General features: G+C 42.0%; 1 protein-coding gene across 19 annotated transcripts in view; it reads left to right on the plus strand.

Moving 5' to 3' along the window:
* MICAL2 (microtubule associated monooxygenase, calponin and LIM domain containing 2) overlaps positions 1 to 20821 on the plus strand; it is a 188491-nt gene that overhangs the window by 138342 nt on the left and 29328 nt on the right. For 14 of the 19 annotated variants that reach the window (XM_078853224.1, XM_078853207.1, XM_078853210.1 and 11 more), the window contains 4 exons: positions 2500 to 2672; positions 7172 to 7246; positions 14651 to 14748; positions 16605 to 17970. In XM_078853224.1, coding sequence (XP_078709350.1) covers positions 2500 to 2672; positions 7172 to 7246; positions 14651 to 14748; positions 16605 to 17970 — 1712 coding nt within the window. Of the gene's footprint in view, positions 1 to 2499; positions 2673 to 4660; positions 5298 to 5936; positions 6025 to 7171; positions 7247 to 14650; positions 14749 to 16604; positions 17971 to 20821 lie in introns of those variants that run through there. The other 5 variants (XR_013635920.1, XR_013635921.1, XR_013635922.1 and 2 more) reach the window with 5 other exon arrangements.

Here is a 20821-nt window from a genome sequence, read left to right on the forward strand (position 1 = left end):
AATTAAAATAAAAATGGTTCCTTTTTTTCCTCCGTTGAAAAGCTTTGACTTTCAGCCACCTATAGTGAAAGTATTAATTTCAGATCTTCTGAGCCTGTTCCTGGGTCAGAATGAGTGGATCACCCACTTTAGCTCCACACCCCCAAAACACATTTCCTCTGTAAACTATTTGCAAGAAGACTTCCAGGTGGCTGGAGGCTCGTATCTGCGTTTCAGGGATTTTGAGGTTTATTTTTACATTAGCGTCTTATGGCCAGATTCCAATGCCCTTACTCTATGTTGCCTAGTATTTTACATCACCAGCAAAGTCAGCTGGGCTACATGTGGAGTACTGGCGAGTAAGAAATGTAGTCTTACCCTTAATTATTAGGGCCTCACTCCTGATCATTTTCAGGCTGTTCTTGAAGAGCCGCTTTACCAGACCAAAGGGGCAAAAATAAACAAACTTTGTGCCTTCTGCCCCATTCCATATGTTGGATTACAATGTGGCCTTGATACATCAGAAGACTTTGCCACAATGTTGTATAGACACATATGAGCCTGGAAAACCCCACTGTCCGCATGGCATAAGTACACAGAAATGTAATAGTGGGCGAACCCCAAAGGGCCTGATTGGGATCCCATTCAAACCAACGTCCTTATGAAGACCTGTTGTCTTGCAGAAGGGATGGAAGCCTAATAGCCTCCATCTGCTGCTCCTTTCCACCTCTCTCCCCCGTGCAGTGCCTTGCCATGTATGGAGCTTTCTCTTTATCGGCTTTCCCCCTCAGAAGCAGCTGCTGCCTTATCTGGCTCTAGACTGCATGTGGAAAAAGCAAGATATGCAGCAGGGGAGGAGGAAAAAAGAGGCTCAGCAGCCACAAGGCAACCATAAAAGCGGCCCCCTTTGGGATATAAGGAGGACAGGCAGTAAATACATTCCTCTGTCCTAGCTGCCTGAACACCTGAGGCAACAGTTAGGTCGAGCTACCTAAGACAGAGAAGAATCAGGATTGTCCCAGCCTAAACCAGATGATTGGCAAGTATGCAGTTCTTGGGGAGGGGAGTCCCCCCAAAACCTTCCATTCCCAGGAGAAGCTGGAATAGATTTTAGACTTTAAGGGTAGTGAGGTGGGGTTGTAGCCTTCTGCGCCTTCAAATTTTCTCTACCTCACCTACCCCCTTCTGATCTTCTTCCCATAGAATCTGTGCTACAACCATGAACCATCCACTCCTCAGGACAAGGGTTCCCTGAGCACCCTGTCTACTAACAAATAACAATCCACCAGGCTTATGTCAGCCCAGGGCTGTTAGCTGCACGAATAGGATGTTCATGCCAGTTACCAAGTGGTCATGAGACAGACTTCAACAACCACCAACTTCATTCATATCTAAAGCCTGACCTGGGGCTGCCTGGGGAATTGGAATAAACAACCTGGGAGGGCCTAACTCTGGCTGGATTTGCCAGGGTTCTGTGCAGCAGTGGTTCTTGTCATAAAAGGCGGGGGGGTCCCTGGCATAGCCCCAGTGAACTCTACGGAGGAGTTTGGGTGGCAGTGGCCCATAGGTTAGCCCCACTTGGGAAAGCTTCTTAGTGACATTACTCTGCCTTCGTTCATCTGTTTGGACAAGCAGACATGGTGAAAACCTGCCTTTCTACCCAACTTCATCTTTATGTTTATGCTAAACCACTTTTTCTGAACCAAATACAAAAATTGAACCAGCTATTAGTATCCTGAAAATGTCAGGTTAAACCCCCAGTTCTGGGTGTATTCATGCTCAACCCAAATGTGAAACACTGGCCTAATGTCTAATTGCATTTATCATTGTGCTGTATTGAGCATGTACCCTTAAAATATTAATTATTTTTACTTTGTGATTTTATTTTACTTAAAAATTTTAAATAGAGGAAAAAGCCAGAAATGTATATTCATGTTAGCATTGGTTTCAGAGTAACAGCCGTGTTAGTCTGTATTCGCAAAAAGAAAAGGAGTACTTGTGGCACCTTAGAGACTAACCAATTTATTTGAGCATAAGCTTTCGTGAGCTACAGCTCAAATAAATTGGTTAGTTTCTAAGGTGCCACATGTTAGCATTGTATCTTATTGCTAGCGTGATGGGCATTAGACATTCAGGTATTTCCTCCTCTTCGTTTAACAGCAGACTTGTAGGAAGACATACTTAACTTGTTCAGGTCAAAGGAGACTCACTATAATTCAGAAGGAGACTCTGACTCTCAGCAGCAGATTTCAGGCTTTGAATATAATTGTCCATGGCTATTATGGTCTTAATCAGAGTTATAAAACAATTAGGACTATTGCAGTTTTCGGCACATAGTATTGTCAGCAAATTACATTCCAAGAGCAAAAAATAAATGTGAGGCTGGAGGCCAGCTGTAAAGTCATATTATATCACACACTTTGCTGTCAGGATTTATTGCATTAAAGGTGATACTTATAATTAAATCCATAGCATGTGTTTTCTAAAATGTTTGACACTTGTTTTATTTTATACTTTTAGTTCAGAGCTGGAATCTGATTTTTATGGTGACTCATCGAATTCTGAAATTAGTGAAGGACAGATCTCATTGCCTGAGCCTGTGTCCTATACAAACCCCATAAGAGAGCATGCATTGCTGACCACAAGTTCTGTGAAGGAAGAGGAGTGCCGTGAAAAGTCCAAAGCTGCTGATGGCAAGTGAATCCACTGTAAATAAACTAACCCAAGCCAGTCATGCTCCAGCTACTCAGCCTGTTTGCTGTTTCTGAGAGTGTTGTCAAAGCAGATAGGATCTTGTTGGTATAATCAGTGATGCAGTAAGTTTATAACCTATAAATACTATCTTAATTCTTTGGAAGACTTCTTGTGATGGTTCACTGCCTCTAGATACTGTAACAGGATCCAACAAAATCCTGTCTTCCCTCTTTACATATTGTTTAAATCAAATAACTAAACTCCTCTGAACCAACAGTGTGAATGTAATGAAGGAACTGTTCAGTCCAGGGCACTGAAGAATTCTTAATTCTGCTCTTAATTCTGAATAGTATCGTGAGAGTTTGCACAACAGTTAGGGTTGCCAGTTTTGGTTGGACGTATTCCTAGAGGTTTCATCACATATCATCTTTAATTAAAGATTTATCTTTAATACCTGGAGACTCCAGAACAATCCTGGACGGTTGGCAACATTAACAACAATAGGAGTGATATTATCTACCCTAGAGGACTCTACGGAAACAGACAACAAAGCCTTGGTATCAGGGTACCTAGAGCAGTTCTGTCCCCATGCTTAACTCATACTGATGAGATGAATCCTTTCCTTGTGACACAATGTCAGGACACTCCGCTAGAGGCCCATACAATACATGCTGTGTTGCCTAGGCATAGCAGGGCTGAGTCAGAGTCCTCATGGGAAGCACTGAGGGTGCTCAATTTAATTTATTTCTAGATCTGTGACTGATTTAGGAGTTTTTCTCCATTGAAAATATAATGAGGGAAAGGTTGTAACCAGAGTGAAGGTGATTAGACACTCAGGAGCTGTGTAGATCAGCAATTCTATCTGGAGCCAGAGTTCAAAGGAGAAATTCAGAACTGGAACTTGTTTAATAATTAAAAAAACACAACTGTCTCTGAAAAGCTATTGCCAACTAGCAGAGGTTATATCATGTTGTGTGGTTGAATCATAACAACCTGAGGCCTTGAAGAATCGTCTGTGGGTCATGGCAGAAGGGGCTTGGCCAGGGTTTTGATCTGTTTTTGCAATCTGGAAGGGTTAACACTAGAATCTGCAGGGCTCTTGTCAAGAACTTGTGGCAGAAAAAGAACAGAGGTAGATTAAATCTCCATTGCTGAGCCATTTCCACCTACCGGCAATAGTAAAAGAACCAGAGCAGCCTCCAGCAAGTCTTGGAAGAGAAATACTGTCCTGCTTTTAAAGGGAAGTTGAAGCCCCATCCCCCTACTCTTAACACAAAGAGGTCAAGTGCAGCCAGTCTGAAATGTGTAACCCCCCAACTTCTCCAAGCTCATTATCAGAAGCAAGCTCCCCACAGACCAGGACCCACCAACTCAAAGCGGCACCAGGCCCTGCCAGAACAACAGATGCAAAACCTACAGACATATCTCCACTGTTACGATGATCAACACCCTCCACCACACACCTTTCAAGATCCATGGATCCTACACGTGCCTATCACAACATGTGGCGTACTTCCTCCAGTGCACTAAATGCCACAACAGGTGAAATCAGTCAATTGCTACATTGTGGAATGAACTCTCACAAGAAAATAAGAGAAAAACACCTGTGGGTGAACTCTTTTCATAGGTCAGATATAGAGCGATCGCTCTATCAGGTCTCATCATCCAAGGAAACCTGCACAAATTTCCAAAAGATGAGCTTGGGAGCTTAAATTCATTACTCTGCTAGACACTAAAATCATGGACTGAAACAGACACTGTATTTATGGCTTATTACAACTATCTCTAATCCACTAATCCCCTCTTTTTTGTCCTATGACTTCAGAGGGGTTAACGGGTTAACCTAACCTGGAATGATCCCTTACAATATGTGCTAAACAATCTGTTCCACCTTGCATTTTGCGGTGTTGCTTGAAGTCCCTTTGCCAGACTTCAGGAACAGGCTCTGTGTAGCTTGATAGCTTGTCTCTCTCTCTCTCACCAGCAGAAGTCCAATAAAAGATATTACCTCACCCACCTTGTCTCAGCCTGAAATATCTGCAATTAATGACATAGAACCTTTGACTGCAGTGTAAGTATGGGATCCAGAGGAGACGGAGCAAGAAACTGATCCAGCAGGTGTTTTCAGTTGCCAATTAGACAATGCAGGCAGCAACCAATAACTTGTTTAGCTGCAGTGGCTGGATAGTAATCAGGATGGATTTGGGATTAGTGAAATTTTTCTGTTGGGCTTAGCAAAAAAAAAAAAAAAGTTGTCAGAAGATGTTGAATAGGTAGATAAATTGTTAGAGGGAATAAGAAAAGAAAGCCATCGTTAAGATTAAAGGAGGTAGGAAAGAAGGATGGTATTAAACGAACCAGAGCACAAAACAGGAATGAAAGAGTGAGTGCCAAAATGTCAGGAAGCTTTTGCTGTTTCCCCCTGAGCTCTAACCTCCTATCCTGTCTCTCCCCTGAGAACACCTTTCTACCAAGGATCCCAGGCATAATCCCAGACACTGCTGAACTAGCCCCATTAATGTGTGGACTAAATATTTACTAGTGCAAAGGCCTAGTTTTGTTTTGTTTTTGCTATTTTGACCAGATTTAACACTGTCCGGCCTCTGTGCAGACTGTGTTGTAACCAGATTTATGAAGCTGCTTTTACTTTAGGCCTAGTCTGTGTTTTAATGTGTGTTCAGTTTCTAAAGTTAGAAGAGGATAAAATCTGCTAATGCTCCTGGATGTCATAATGTTGTTTCAACTTAATTTGTATATTTAAAATATGTGGATACGTTAAACACAACAGTATTCATGGAATTCTTAACAGATTTTACTTTTAAATAAGAACACTGTACAGTATTGGCTGGGTTCTTTAATTTGCCTTCCCCTGCCCCACCTTCACTGTGTTCCAAGCTTCTGCTGCCTTTAATGGGAGGTTGCTGAGAGGAATACAATGTAGCATTAACTCCTCCCACTATTCCTTCATGTGAAAGGGACTCTGCCAGCATGTGATATCGTGGCAGTGAACTCTCAGGGAAGTAATTTGGTGGGGGTTTTTTTGTTGTTTTTTATTAAAAACATGCTTAATACAAAAGGCAAAGGATCTTGCATATCTAACTAGCTGTTTTAATAAAGAGTTCCTTGTTTAATACAACAATGAATCACAATGCATGCTACCAGAACATGTCCACATGTAATATAATGAGGGCAGTCCTCTCTCCCACTCCATTCTGTCCAAACTACTGCTTCTAAAATCATCTTCCTCTGTCGTCCCTCTCTAGTCTATGTCTAAACCATCTGTCTTCATGTTCAGAGGAAACCTGCACAACACTTTCAAAAGACGAGCCTGGGAGCTTAAACTCATAACTCTGCTTGACACTAAGAATCAGGGACTGAATAGAGACACTGGATTTATGACTTATTAGAACAACCTGTAACCCACAAACCCCCTCTTTTTATCCTATGACTGCAGAGGGATTAACAGGCCACTCTACCATGAATGGTCCTCACATACAAGGTACTACATACTGTCATCCCCCACCTGCATCTTTGCCCTCTGTCACCCCAATTTTCTCTTTCCCTTTGTCCCCTTCTTCCCCAGTATGCATGAGGTTATGTTCCTGACCTCTCTTTCTCTGTGTAGCTATGAGGTGGAGCCAACATTCTTTCTGGGATAAGCCGTCCGAAATTAAGTTTACTGCATTTTGTGTATCCCTATGCAAAGGTTAAATACTTTTTAAAAAAAAGCCACTGTTTGGACTCTGGGTTTTTTTCTTTGGTGGTGAATGTACCAGCAAATGAGTAAGAGAAACAGTGACCACACTAGATATGAACTGTGCAATACAAATGGGCTTCTGTGATGTAAACAATCTGGTAAAAGTTAACTAACGTGTAAAGGAGAATGCAAATAAAATAGTTTTAAGGATCGGCTTTGTGGTTAGCACTTGTTGGTGAGTGTTGCCCTCTATTGGCAAAAGTCTGTAGTTTTTTAAAGGAGCTGCTTGCACACCAGCTGCTCAGAGCAACTGGTTAAAAATCCATTCTAATGATTTTACAGGACAAAAAATGCGCTGTAGCCAGTCCCGTTACCTTCCAATAGCGAGAATTATTTTCTCAGTGGTTCAGCATTAGGACACTCTGATGTAGGCACATCTGACACAGTACATGAGCCAGTAGGAATACATCAGTCCCCATGGGAGGGAAGGAGAAACGGCTGAGACAGTAACTGCTTCTCAGTTTAATTTGCACCAAGGTCTGTGCCTGGGGTAGGATTTTACTTCACCAAAAACAGCAGGTGCAGATGACTTGGGGGGGCAGAAGCAGCAGGGCTCCAGAGAAGAGGGAATATGCACTGTGCACTCTGTCTGCTTCTTTCAGAATAAAATAATTACAATGTTCTGTACTGGTATTATGACTTTTACCATGTTTAAACTAGTTTTATACAAAGTCTAGTTTTGTAATAACTCTTTATATTTGCTTAGTTTGTTAACAATGTCTCTTTCCTATTTCTCTGAAGCACTACAAAGAGCCAATAGTTTCCACTCCTCTACGCTGAATAAATACCAGAATTGGAGGAGAAAAATTCAGTCTAGTAAGTAAAGCCTGAGAATCAATTGAATTTCCTATTTGTACAGTGGCCTTTGGTTGTATTCCTCTTACTGAGAGGCTTGGTTAATTACCTTTTATGGTAGGAACTGGGTTAAAGTTGTATGTATTTGAGTCTTTCCTAATAATAAAAGAGGAAATGGAGATTTTAAAACCCCCAAAAATATAAAACAGACTCCCATCTTGTGTGATTGTTTCCTACATAGTGGATTATTCTACTGAACCATGTACTGTTATGATATCTAGTATGTATTATGACTCATTCTTTTGCAATTCCGGTACTCAAAGGATCAGTCATTAAACTTATATGGTGCTGGACTCTGGGCAGCCTTTAGCTGTATATATAGTCTAAATCGGGGGCGGGCAAACTTTTTGGCCTGAGGGCCACATCGGGTTTCCGAAATTGTATGGAGGGTTGGTTAGGAGAGGCTGTGCCTCCCCAAACAGCCAGGTGTGGTCCGGCCCCCACCCTCTATCCAACACCCCCCGCTGCTTCTCGCCCCCTGACAGCCTCCCCAGGACTCCTGCCCCATCCACCCCTCCCTGTCCCCTGACCGTCCCCCATCCAACCCCCCTCATTCCTGACTGCTCTCCTGACCCCCCCCCAGCACTCCTGCCCCATCTAACCACCTCTTCTCACTGCTCGCCCCCGGAACCCCTACCCCTAACTGCCCCCCGCTGCCCTATCCACCCCCCCTTCCTGACTGCCCCCCCAGGACCCCTGCTTCCATTCAACCCCCCTATTCCCTGTCCTCTGACCGCCCCGACCCCTATCCACACCCCTGCTCCGACCACCACCCCAAACTCACCTGCCCTCTATCCAACTCCCGCCCTCCACCCCCGCTCCCTGTCCCCTTACTGCACTGCCTGGAGAACCGGTGGCTGGTGGTGCTGCAGCTGCGCCACCCAGAGCACCAGGACAGGCAGCCGTGCCGCCCGGCCGGAGCCAGCCATGGCACCGCACAGCACAGAGCACCGGGTCAGGCAGCAGCTCTGCAGTTGCGTTGCTGGCAAGAGCTTGCAGGCCCGCCACCCAGAGCATTGTGCTGGTGGCACAGTGAGGCTGCGGGGAGGGGGAACAGTAGGGGAGGGGCCAGGGGCTAGCCTCCCGGGTCAGGAGCTCAGGGCCGGGCAGGAGGCTCCCGTGGGCTGGATGTGGCCTGCGGGCTGTAGTTTGCCCACCTCTGGTCTAAATGCTTGATGAGGAAAGCTCAGTGATCATTGTACAATCCCCTTTGAAGTTACATAGTTATGATTTAAGGCTGTGTTTTGTGTGTGTTGGTCTCCTTAGTCCACAGCCTCTCATGATTTATACTGATGAAATAGAAAAAGAAGGTTTTAAGGTAAGAGGTTTTAAGGCTTCTGGCTCAGAAGCAGTTTGGTGAGACATGGCTGAACACCATCATCTCAAACTAGGGAAGGCTGTGATGAGTCGACATACATACAGCTGAGATTTGGAAGTGTGGCGTGAGCAGAGCATTGGAAATGGATAGGAAACCCCTGGAGGTGATGGAGGGCGGTGGTGATATGTTCCTATGGCATGGCTGCAGCTCTCTGATCAGAGGATTAGGAAAACCATGGAAGAGGGGTTTGAAGAAGGATTTCAGCATAGACAGGGTGAAGGTAGATGAGAGTAAGTTCTAACTATAACCCAGAGATAGCCATAAGGCAGACATACAGAAGAAAGAGATGATGAGGTAGGATGATTGTGTTTGGGATCAGGAGTATGCACAAGTGTAAATGTATTTGCTCTTGTCACATTGTTTTATGGCAAGTGAATCAGTAACACATGGAGTGAAATGAAACAAATGTTAGAGCCCAATCCTGCCAGGAGCTGAGCATCTCCTGGAAGAGCTGAGAGCCTTTAGCTCCCAGTTAAACTCACCCCTGTGCAGAGTGCCAGCACAAGGTCTGTGCAATACTCGAGTCTCAATGAGTATGATTTTGAGTAAGTGACACATATGCCCATTGTGCTGACCCTTTGCACAGGAGAGAATTTCACTCAAACTGGAAGGTATTTAGTGAGTGAAACAGGGACAAGGGGTTCTGTTAAACCAATTTTAAGGGATAAGAACAGCCATACTGGATCACACCAAAGGTCCATCTAGTTCAGTATCTTGTCTTCTGACAGTGGCCAATGCCAGGTGCTTCAGAGGGAATGCATGGAACAGGTAATCATCCAGTGATGGTTTACATTGTTCTGTATTATTCTATGCTCCATCATTCTGATGATTTCATCCCTTGCTTTTGTTTCTTTGTTATAAGTATTTTATGGCAGTTAGTTGTGGGGTTTTGTGGTTTGACTTATTAACTCTCTATAATACAAAGGAAATTATAAAAAGTATTAGTGCAAACATGTTGCAGATATGTTCTCAGTTATATCACCGAGTACAGTGACTTGTTGGAAAGCATTACAAGACAACTATTTACAATAACTTGTAATTCTCCAAACAAGAAGATCCCTCCCCCTACACTTTTTAGGGGTACAAATTTGCTCTATGCTTCAAATACAATGGTGCACTCAACTAGATGGCAGTGGCTCCATGGCTACCTAATGATTTCTGTGCTCTTGTTTAGACTCCCAGTAGGTTCTATGCTTTTGAGCACCACCTGGTGAAAATATCCCCATGCACACAGGTGGAGCATTCCCAGTTAGATGGGAAGCTTTGCATATTTTACAGAATATCCTTTTGATAGCTAGTTAATGTAACCAAAAGAAGGAATACTGCACCAGCAGAGGAGCAAGGGAGAAGGGTACTACCTGGTCTTCCCCCAAAATAATTTCATTTCAGGAAGTCTGATCCAGCTCTATTCATGTCAATGGGAGTCTTTCCACTGACTTCAGTGGAGGTTGGCTCAGGCCTGGGTTAGATCCCAAGCAGCACTGGTGGCAAGAGGGTTAATAGTAGAGTAATTCTTCCAGGATCCAGTTCTGAACAAATGATTCTTCATATCCTATCAGTTAGTTAGCTTCCCCTTTTCTGCAACTAGTCTGCAGTGTGTGAGGCGTCTTTAGTTATCTCCCTAGATCAATCATTTTGGCACTGGAGTTTTGGTCTATTTATGAGAGGCATGATGTCTGAGCTTTAGCAATAATGGTAAATCAGCTTGAGTCCACCTACCTTCCCAAACTACTGAAGGAGACATTCATGCTACAGGCAGGAAATCAGTTAGACCTGGATTTTAGAGAGACAAGGTGGGTGAGGTAATGTGTTTTATTGGACCGACTTCTGTTGGTGAGACCAACTTCTGCTTAAGTTTCAAAGCTTTATCCAGCCGTCAGAAAGGGCCTAGCTTCAGTGTGTAATGATGGTAGCACTTTGTCTGCTTTTAGCTGAGCTTCCTAGATGTGGAGGTAGGTGCTGCCCCTCCCATTAGTACTCAAATGCCTGTTGCCTTCAGAGAATTCATAAAAACTAGTTATAAAACAAGTACAATCCCTGTTTCCCCATAGAAGTCAGTATCCAGGTAGCCTCACACCTCACTGGCAAACCAGAATACTTGGCTTGGGGTCAGAAATATGCTTTAGAAAATTAGTAAAAAGCTTTCCTAGAAATAATCTTATGATTCTTACTTCACACATTTACCAGCCAGACTGCATGTCGTCTCCCATGTACCCCAGCCTCAGATTATAGTTCCAGTTAGAGAGCTCCAGATATGTAAATATGGGAGTGTTGAAAAAACCTGAATAAAAAATAGTAATTAACCTGGTAGTCACTGGAAAGTGAACAAGTGGGAACAGCTGACCCTCATTCATAACCTGCCAGATGTAGAGGAATCTGGTTCTCAACCCATGGAATAGCTTGCATATCCCAGGAGAATAAACTGTCAAGATATTTCATGGTTCTGATAGGATAATCCCACCAAACAGGGGAGGTTAACAAATTGAAACATATTCCAGTCCTCCAAAGAAAGATTCATGACAAATGAATCACCAGCCCCTCCTGGGGGAAATTCAACAAGGCAACAATCAAATCTTCAATAGACCTTTCAGTTCACATCCTAGCCCAGCCTTCCATCTGGACAGATACCTTAGCTACCTACACTAACTAGAAATACTAAGTCCTGTTATTGTGAGGGATTCACAAGCTTGTGACAGCTGCTGAGAAGTGACAGAGGTAGCTGAGGTAGGAAAAAGCTTCCTTGTCCCATGCTGACAAGAAAGTTGGGTCCAACTTACGGGTAGTGTGGACTGGGGCAGGAGGAACTCTGGCAACATCAGAGCGAGGGTTGCCATAATTTAAATTTAGATATATAAAGCCATGGTTATAAACTGCTGGAGGCTATCAGAGACCTACTCCCTTCATAATACTTCCCACATAAGTCCTGGCTACCTTAAGACTTGGGACTGTCTTTGAAAGCATCCACAAAGAACTTTTTGGATTTATTCATGTTCTGCACCATAGTTGACAAAAAAAGACTTAAAACAAAAACTGGCCTCAGTTGATCTTTGGTTTAAAAATCACAAAAGAAAAATGCTTAATCTAGGGTTAAAAAGAAAGAAAGAAAGAAAGAAAGAAAAGGGAAAAAAGCCAGGGGGCATTTCTTAATTCCAGCTCATTTTCAGCTTGTTCTCAATAAGCGCATTACCTGCTTAATTAAATTTTTGCCTATTAATTTTGCTTTTGCTTTATTAAACCCTCCTGTGTTCCTCTGGAAGGAGTCTCTAGAGGGAGCTAAAAGTCTTTTGAAAGGAAGCAGTGTAATTTATGAATTTGTCAAAACCTGAAGCGTGCTGCTCCATTGAGTAGCAACATATTGTCAGCATACCCTGAGCACAAAATAAAGGCATTTGTCCGTCTCTAGGAACAGTGTGTGACTTCATTTCCTTTTATAATTTCCTACCTGGTTACAAGAATGTCACTCATCTCAGAAAACTATCAGTCTCCTTTTCAGACTTGTTCCCTAACCATACATTGCTCATAAATTACTTAAAATATATGCAAAAAGAAAAGGAGTACTTGTGGCACCTTAGAGACTAACAAAATAAATCTGTTAGTCTCTAAGGTGCCACAAGTACTCCTTTTCTTTTGGCGAATACAGACTAACACGGCTGCTACTCTGAAACCTTAAAATATATGGTCTAAAAAGCCTATTTCAGATGGCTTCAAAGATCCAATGCAGGGAATTGCTCTTCTAAATCTTAAGACTTTGGTCTTTCAGCAGTGTGGATTTCCACACTTTTAACGTGTGATGTCTAAAACAGATTTCATTTTTACCACCTGAAGAATCTGGCTATATCCTAAGGGCTAAAGCGTCCTAGTTTGACGGCTACTTGAATATAGTTATAGTCACACTGAATTCACTGAATACTGGGGGAATCCAGCTGGGAGTAACCTTACAGTGGGGTGTAGCTGTGTAGGATCCAGGGCCTTAGGGTCTAAGCCTATGACCTGTACTCTGCATTATAGTAGACCCTCATGTAGGAACTGGATTTCCTCCAGTGCACTGAGATGTAATACTTACTTATGTTAATAAATGCCCCCATGTACTCTAAGCTGTACAGACATGAATGTTCTTCATTCACAAGTCTGTTGGCAAACCTAATTTCATATTCTGCTGTTCGACTTCTGTGATCTGAGGATGCCTATTTCAATAAACAACATCTCTTGGGTTGTAGAGAACAAAAACATTTCCCCTCATTACACACTAAATAAAAGGCCCTCTGACAGCTGCTGCCTCTGTCCCCTGCTGTGATTAATTGGCACCTCCAGAAGCAACGCTCATCCTCTGTCAAGGAGGAGAAGAGCTGCTCCTGGATTCGACTGAACAGAATCAGAGGCTCAGTGAGAAATAGCAGCGGGACTTGTTTAAGTGTCCCATTGAGTCTTGGAGGGAAAATGGGCATTCTAAATCTCCTCTTCTACCCAACAAAACATTCTCCCCAGTCATCTACTATCCTGTAATTGTGTTCCTTGCTGTTGGCAGGTATGAGTTTATGTAGTTGTACCAAAGGAACCTGACACCACCAGAAGGGTACTTTCAAAGTATCAGAATCATGACAGTCATTTTCTAAAGGATAAACAAGAGCAACAGCATTGGATATAAGTGTTTCAGAAACTTTATCAGCAACATCAGACACAGGATCAATATGTATGCAGCTGTGATGAACTAAAACAAAAGAGGAAATAGGAATTATTTGTATTAAAGTAATGCCTAGACGCCACAATTAGATCTAAGGCTCATGTGTATGAACAGTAAAAGGAAGCCCATGCCCCAGGGAGATTATTATTATCATTTATTATTTGTTCTGATGGAGGATAATGCATTTTGCAGAGGATTACAGGGAGTATGTTGTGAGGGGAACACTGGAAGAAAGAACAAAAGTGATAGTTTGAACATTTCAAAAGTGAGCAAGAGGCTAGCATTATGGGCTGATTGGAGGCGAGAGTGGATACCTCGAAAGTCAATGAGAGAGAATACATAGGGTGGGGATAGGTTGGAAAGGGCCTTGAAAGTAAAGACAAGTAGCTTATGTTTGATGTGATGACCTTAATGGAAAACTGATGGATTATCCTGACCCACATTATACATCCCTTATTTGGAAGCTTTGCCCTTATACAGTGTTCTAGCGGCTCCCAGTAGTGCCACTATGTTTAAGACTGCATCAGCATTTGCATTATACTTTTATTTTATCCAGCTATAAAAATACTTTCCAAAACTTGGCATGTCATTTCTTGGGGGCGGAGGGTGCGCATGCATGTGCATAATATATTCTTTTTTGCCAAAAATAGGTTTATTAGGCTGCATTTTGTACATTTGTAAATATTAAAGTGCACAGTAAGATGGCTATCCTGCAATTGATTGCATGCAGGCACAAATGACTTTCACCACGTCTAATTTGCCCATGCTTGCTGATTCAGGGTCTTAAACAATCGACTTCTATGGCTCCAGAGTAGCCCTTCAGTGTGTAGTACTATTGACTGGCTGATAATAGGGACTGGGATTGTTTTTAGCCCTACCTTCCAACTATACTTCTCAATTCTTCCTTGTTACAATGGACGTGCCTCGTTTAAGGCATGCATTTTCCTCCACCTCAGAGAGCTCTTGTCCTGCGTGTTCAAAAGTGACTAGTGATTGTTATACCTCAATTTTTAGGGTGCTTCAAGATGTCAAAAAAGTGCTGATTTTTTTCAGAAATGCTGAGCCTTTAAGATGTTTTAAGTTGAGCAATGAAGAACTGAGGGCCACTTTTTGAAAATTTTGATAGAGTGTATATGCACCTCTGCTCCTACATGCATGTGCACACAGCGTGGGTATATAAACGTTGCCATTTAGATGAAATCTTTGGAGAATCTTGGACTTCATCTTACTGCACTTCTTTAATTGCAAGTTTTATTTAGGTCAAAGTAGTTTGAGTAAAATATACAATCTTGTTTTCCTTTGACAGATTTCCCTCTACTGTACAGCAAGAGAGCTGGGCTTTATTCACAGGAGAGCTCTGCCAGATCTCAGAGTGCTCTTGAAGAAGATGTATCCCAATCACAGGTATGAAGGAAAACTCTTGTTAGTAAAATAGAGGCAACAAAATAGTTATGTCTGTCTCTCTCTCTCTCTCTACGATACTTCTATGGCTCCCATTACTGTGCTATCTGAGCTATCTTTTAAACACTCTTTTTCTCTGAGCACCCCTGCGAGGTAGGGAAGTACTGTTACCCCCATTTTACAGATGGTAAACTGAGGCACAGAGGCTAAGGGTAAATTTTTTTTCAAAAGCACCTGAGAGGATGTCTACACAGCATTTTGGATTGAGCCTCCCAGCCTGGGTCGATAGACTCGGTCTATCAGGGCTTGAGCAAATGCTCCAAAAACAGCTGTGTAGAAAGTGATTTGAAGTAGTAGCTTGGGCTGGAGCTTGGGGTCAGTGTCTGAGTCTATTGATCTGGGCTGGGAGGCTCACTCCAAAATGGTGTGTAGATGAAACCTAAGTGACTTGAGCTCTTAAGTCCTATTGTCTTTCAGTGGGTCTTGGGCACCTAGATTACTTAGTGACTTATGAAAAATTTACCATATGCAACTTGCCCAAGGTCATACAGGTAGTCTGTAGTACAGTAGCGTCTTGAACTCATGTCTCCCAAGTCCTAGGTTAGTGTCCTAACCACTGGACTATTAGTTAAGCATGACTTAGAACAATAGTTTACCTCAAGGTTTTGTCGTAAGATTTAGAGCCTTCCATATCTATGGCACTAGTTCAAACCCAATCCGGAACAGGGACTGAGCATTGCCTGGGGGCTGATCAGTAAAATGCTCTTGGTGATCTTATTTCAGATAACAGCAGAAACGTCTCCACATTATAAACCTCTACTGCCATAACCGGTACTAACGGTCATTCCTGTTAAAAGTCTGAGCAGAGTGGATTGAATGGGCATATTTATTTATTGGCATTTCTATGGCAGTCACTGTAATATCTGAGGTCCTCACAGATGTTAATTTAGCCTTCAAAACACTACTGTGAGTCCGGTAATAATAATTATTGCTCCCATTTTACAGATGGGAAAATGAGGCACAGGAAAGGTTAATGACTTGCCCAAACTCACATGGGACTGAGCTGGGAATAGAAACCCAGATCTCCTGACTATCCGGTCCTGTGCCTTAACCACAAGGAACATCTTTCATCCTCAAAGCATGGAGAATGACATTCTTCACTTCTAAAAGAAAACCTTCAGGTTAGGGTTTGAGCACATTGGCTGGACAATGTAGAAATCTTGCAATGGTACCGTCTGAATTGCAGGTACACTGAAGGTTTCAGTATCCAGAACTGTAACTCTGACACAATTTATACGTCCATTTAATAGTGTGTCAATCTATCATCTTGCATTTCCCATTTGTTGCTGGATTGCTTCAGTCATTCCTGGCTGCACTACACAAAAAACAGTGCAATATTTCTGAATTAGCTAGATAAGCTGCGTCACCGTGTTCTGTATTTGCTTTAAACTGTGCAGCTGAAATATACAGAAGAGGAGGGTAGGTCATCTTTTGTTTATAGTCCTGTAATCTGGAGAGATTCTTTCCAAGAAAAATACTGAAGGAAGGACTACTTGAGAGTAAAGATAGCATCCATTCTCAGTATAGGTTAACTTTAGGCCAATGTAGAGTACCAATTTACAATGCTGTTCTCAATCCTAGATTACAAAAATGTAGCACTTGGGAAAGGGAAAATAGAAGACAGGTATTTCTTCTTACGGGATGTTTTTGTATGTGTGCACGCGCACGTGTACCTGTACATATTCAGCTTTATTTGGGACAGTATATTTTGGCATGATTTATTTTAAAATTCTGCATAAATAAAAATGATTAGCTATATTTTCTACCACTTAAATAACCATTTCATACATTCCATACAGTTGACATCTCTCAGCAAACCACCTGAAATTGCAAGAGGACTTTTCAAACACTACATCCCAGTGTTTCAAAGAAAGCCAAAAGCCAAAGAGACACCTGAAGAAATCCGTCTATATGTGCCCCATCACCCACTTCAGAACAGTACTACTGGATATCCATTGATGCATTCTGGAAATGTTACTTCAGTTGCTAATGTATATAAGCATAAAGATGAAAATGATAACAATGAGGAATATAATGTAAGTAACTTGTATGAGAGTGAAGAATGTACCACCAGAACAGGGGCCTTCAACAGAAAAATTATAGATTTGTCCTATCTAGACACAGAAAAAAAAGATGAAAGAAATCCGAGACAGCTGAAAGAACAGCCTGACCTAGAAATAAATGAAATAAAAAAACGGATAAGGAACAAATTAATGCTTGGTACAGAGCAGCAATCCAAATTACTTGATTTGAAGAAGGCAGATCTAGGTGGAACAAAACCAGAACAAAGCCAAGGAATGCTGGAAATTTCAGAATGGAAAGATGTTGATGGTAAAAGGAGAAAAAACCTATTCAACCAATCTAGTCTTTCTGTGCCTCTTCCACTTGCAAATGATGCTTTGCCAACTTCATCAGACACAAAAGATATTCCAAAGAATCCAGACACTTTTGTAGAAGAACATCTGTCTAGCCAACCGAAATCACCATTGAAACTAATTGCCAGTGCAATAAAGAGATCCATTCTAGAACCTCTTGTCTCTCATCCAGAAAGCATAAAAAAGAGCCCAGACAGTAAAGCCAACCCTACTTCAGAACACACCTTTTTCAGTCCCCCTAATACTTTTGACCACTCTGTATGTTTAAGGAACAATAACGGTAATAGAGAACATGACCGACAGCCACAAGAATCTAATGTACTGGAAACTAGAAGCTCCGTCATAAACCCACCTAGTCTTTCCTGCAGTCTTGAAGAGAAATCTTCAAGTGATTCCACAGCGGTCGTATTTCCGGTTTCCGGTTTGCACACAGGTCCTTTCAAAGCTGCTGTTAAGCCTGAACATTCATCTGGTGCGAAGATGGAGGATGTACCCAGACTCCTAGAAAAGTTTACTCTTAAAGAGACTTCACTGAGGTCTTCCACTGATGACTTATGTATTTGTAACCAGAAGAACCTTCTTTTTTCATCTCTAAGGCTCAAGAACAAAACTTCTGAGGACATCCTTGGAGATCCTGAACTAATGAATGATATCTGCTCGCTCTTTAGTAACTTGAGGAATAAAGTCAATGAAAGGGAAAAGAACGATTCCTTAAAGTCATCTATGACCTTCATTAACAACTTTTCCCCAGAAAAAGTGCTAAATAATACTTCCACTGATGAGGACTCAGGTAAATAGGATTATTCACTTTAAATAATACAATTTAAGTTTAATATACATATGCATTAATTGTAAACAATTTCTTTGCCTTTTATTTTGTGTGTGTTTATTTTGAAGTTATGCTACTTAAGTAAAATTTAAGTAACTTTAATTTTAATTAAGAATATTGATTAAAACTTGGAAGATGATTGAAGCATTTAATAGGAGAAAAATGTACTGCTAAGCAGGGATCAGAGGTCCAGGCTGAAGTCTGGTTCTCTTTGGGTTCAGACATGACTGTGATAAGCGCAGTGTAAATACTGAGATAGAAAGACAAATGGGATGGAAAATTCTGTAGAGCCTACCTGAGGAGTAATGGTTGCCATGATGTTAAATGTTCTGATGGAGGACGGATAAAGTAGGCAAAGTTAAAAGCCTAGGAGAGGAGAGCAGAAGATTCCACTGTGGTAAAGGGGGAAAATACCCCAGTTATTTATGTGAACCCATGGCCTGACTGATACTGGTATTGAATGATATCAACCTAGTTAAGAACATAGGGATTTCCATACTGGAACAGTCTTAGGGTCTGTTTAGTCCAGTATCCTGTCTATGACAGTGGCTGGCACCAGACACTTCAGGAAAAGATGTAAGAAATCCACAGTGGGTAATTATGAAGTTATCTGCCTATAGGGGAAGCTTTTTTCTAATCCTCAACCTCATTTGAATGTTGTCTTTTGCCCTGAAGAATGAAAGCTTGAGTTCCATGAGTATATTATATGTTGTGTAAAAAGCACTGGCTCTTATTAGTGTTAAAGTTTTTGCTTTTCAATGTTATTAAATGTCCCTCTGTTCTTGTGGTATGAGAGAAGGTAAACATTAGCACCTGATTCACAGTCTTTACACCATTCATTATTTTGCTACTCTAGTCACTGATTATGAATAAGGCTATGGTTTTGGGAGGTCATGGAATGCATGACTTCAAAGGACCTCCATGACTTCAGCCCTGGCGGCTGGGAGCTGCAGGGTCCCACTGCCTCCTGCAGTGGCAGGGAGGTGTGAGGTACTCACCTCGCCCGGCTTGAGGCAGCAGGCCCCCAAGCTCTCAGCCACCATCGGCAGTGGGGGTACCCTGCAGCTCCTGGCCGTTGTGACAGACAGGGGAATACCGGCCACTCCCTGCCCTGGGGCAAGGGAACTCTGGAGCTCTGAGCCCCCACCAGTGGTGGAGGCCCTAGAGCCCCCAGCCGCTCCACAACTGCGCAGTCCCTTCCCATTTTATCATGGATATATTTAAAGTAAAAGTCAGGGACAGATCACGGGCCTCCCTGAATTTTTCTTTATTGCCCGTGACCTGTCCCTGACTCTTACTAAAAATATCCATGACAAAATCTTAGCCTTAATTATGAACAGCCATTCTTTTTTGGGAAGCGACTTAGTTACTCTGCTGCTGCAAGGAACCCTCACAATCAAAGTAAATGCTAACAAGGAAATTGGAATACATATTAGTGGCAGAGAGAGATTAACGTGAACGGAGTCTGTGAAAGTTTGGATGCTCTAGGCCCTGATCTCATGAGTTGCTGAGCCCCCATTGCTCCTGTGGAAGATGATAGACTAGAGAGCATTCATCACCCTACAGAACTGAGTCCTTACATTACTAAACATATAACCCACTGCTTAGGAGAACAGTAGCAAGTACATTCTTGCATGGATCAATGAAGTGAAGGGAAATTGATGCTTTAATGCCTGTGACCCTTTGAGTAGGAACAAATCTGTGAATGCTGAAATGTTACATCATTTAAACATGCTGTTATCACTGATTTAACCATATCCAGTATGAGAAATGACTCTGAACTTACATGCGTGGATCAGAGGAACTGGTGCGAAAAATGGAAGTACAGTTAAACAAATCAATGTTTTATTTAAAATTAATTGTGCTTGCAATAATGGCCTCATTAGGATCCAGAAACTTGATGGTAACATTGCATTTCACTGCTGTTCAAAGAGACAAAAGTTCAGCTGTAGGTTTGAATCTGTTGTCACTAAGGAAAGTTGAGCAGCTTGGGAACTTGATGATGATAGTATTTTGGAAGCTGGGTTAGCTGCATTGCTCTCAGGCTACTGGAGCACATTCACTTACGTTGTTAGTTTTAGTTAAGCTTCCGCCCTCTTCCCGCTGTGCTTATTTAGAAGCAAAATGACTGAGCAGACACCATTTCAACTGGGAGAAGTAATAGCATGAGGGAAGGATATGGCAAAGTTCTGACATTATTGCACCAAGAGCATGATCTTGAGTGCCTGTTTAAGGGAAACTTGCAATATAAACAACCCCAACTTTTCTCAGTTCTCTTTTATTATGGTTCTTGTCCACATGTTATCCCCTGCCTTAACGCACTGAGTCTAAAATAAAAATTTTACAAGACGACTGAGTTTTCCAAAATGTACAAGACTACAGCAATGTAAACATTCCAGTTATGGCCTCAGAAGTGATATGAAGTTTCTTTAAAACTAGGACGAGAGAGAGAGAGAGAGACTATAGCTACAGTACTATGTATTGACTAGATGTGGTCTCCACATAGCAATAAATATTGGGAGTTGACCCTTTTTGAAAGACAGCTTTGCTTTTAGCACATTAAAATTCTCTTTGCATTTCATGTGTTCTCCTTGGAAGTACATCATGATTTAACTAAGTTTGAAATGTAAACCAACTGAATCCATAAAATTCATTTTGATCCAAACCTGCTTTATTTTGTTAAAACTGATCCAATATTTAAATAGTTTCAGCAAAGGGCTAAATTCTGACAGGGCTAAATTCTTGAATCACATTGAAGTCAGGATTTGGTCTTAGATCATCTCCTACTCATGGAAAGTAAGAACCAAGGCTA

The sequence above is a fragment of the Lepidochelys kempii genome, chromosome 6, assembly GCF_965140285.1.
Source record: "Lepidochelys kempii isolate rLepKem1 chromosome 6, rLepKem1.hap1, whole genome shotgun sequence".
Lineage (NCBI taxonomy): Eukaryota > Metazoa > Chordata > Testudines > Cheloniidae > Lepidochelys > Lepidochelys kempii.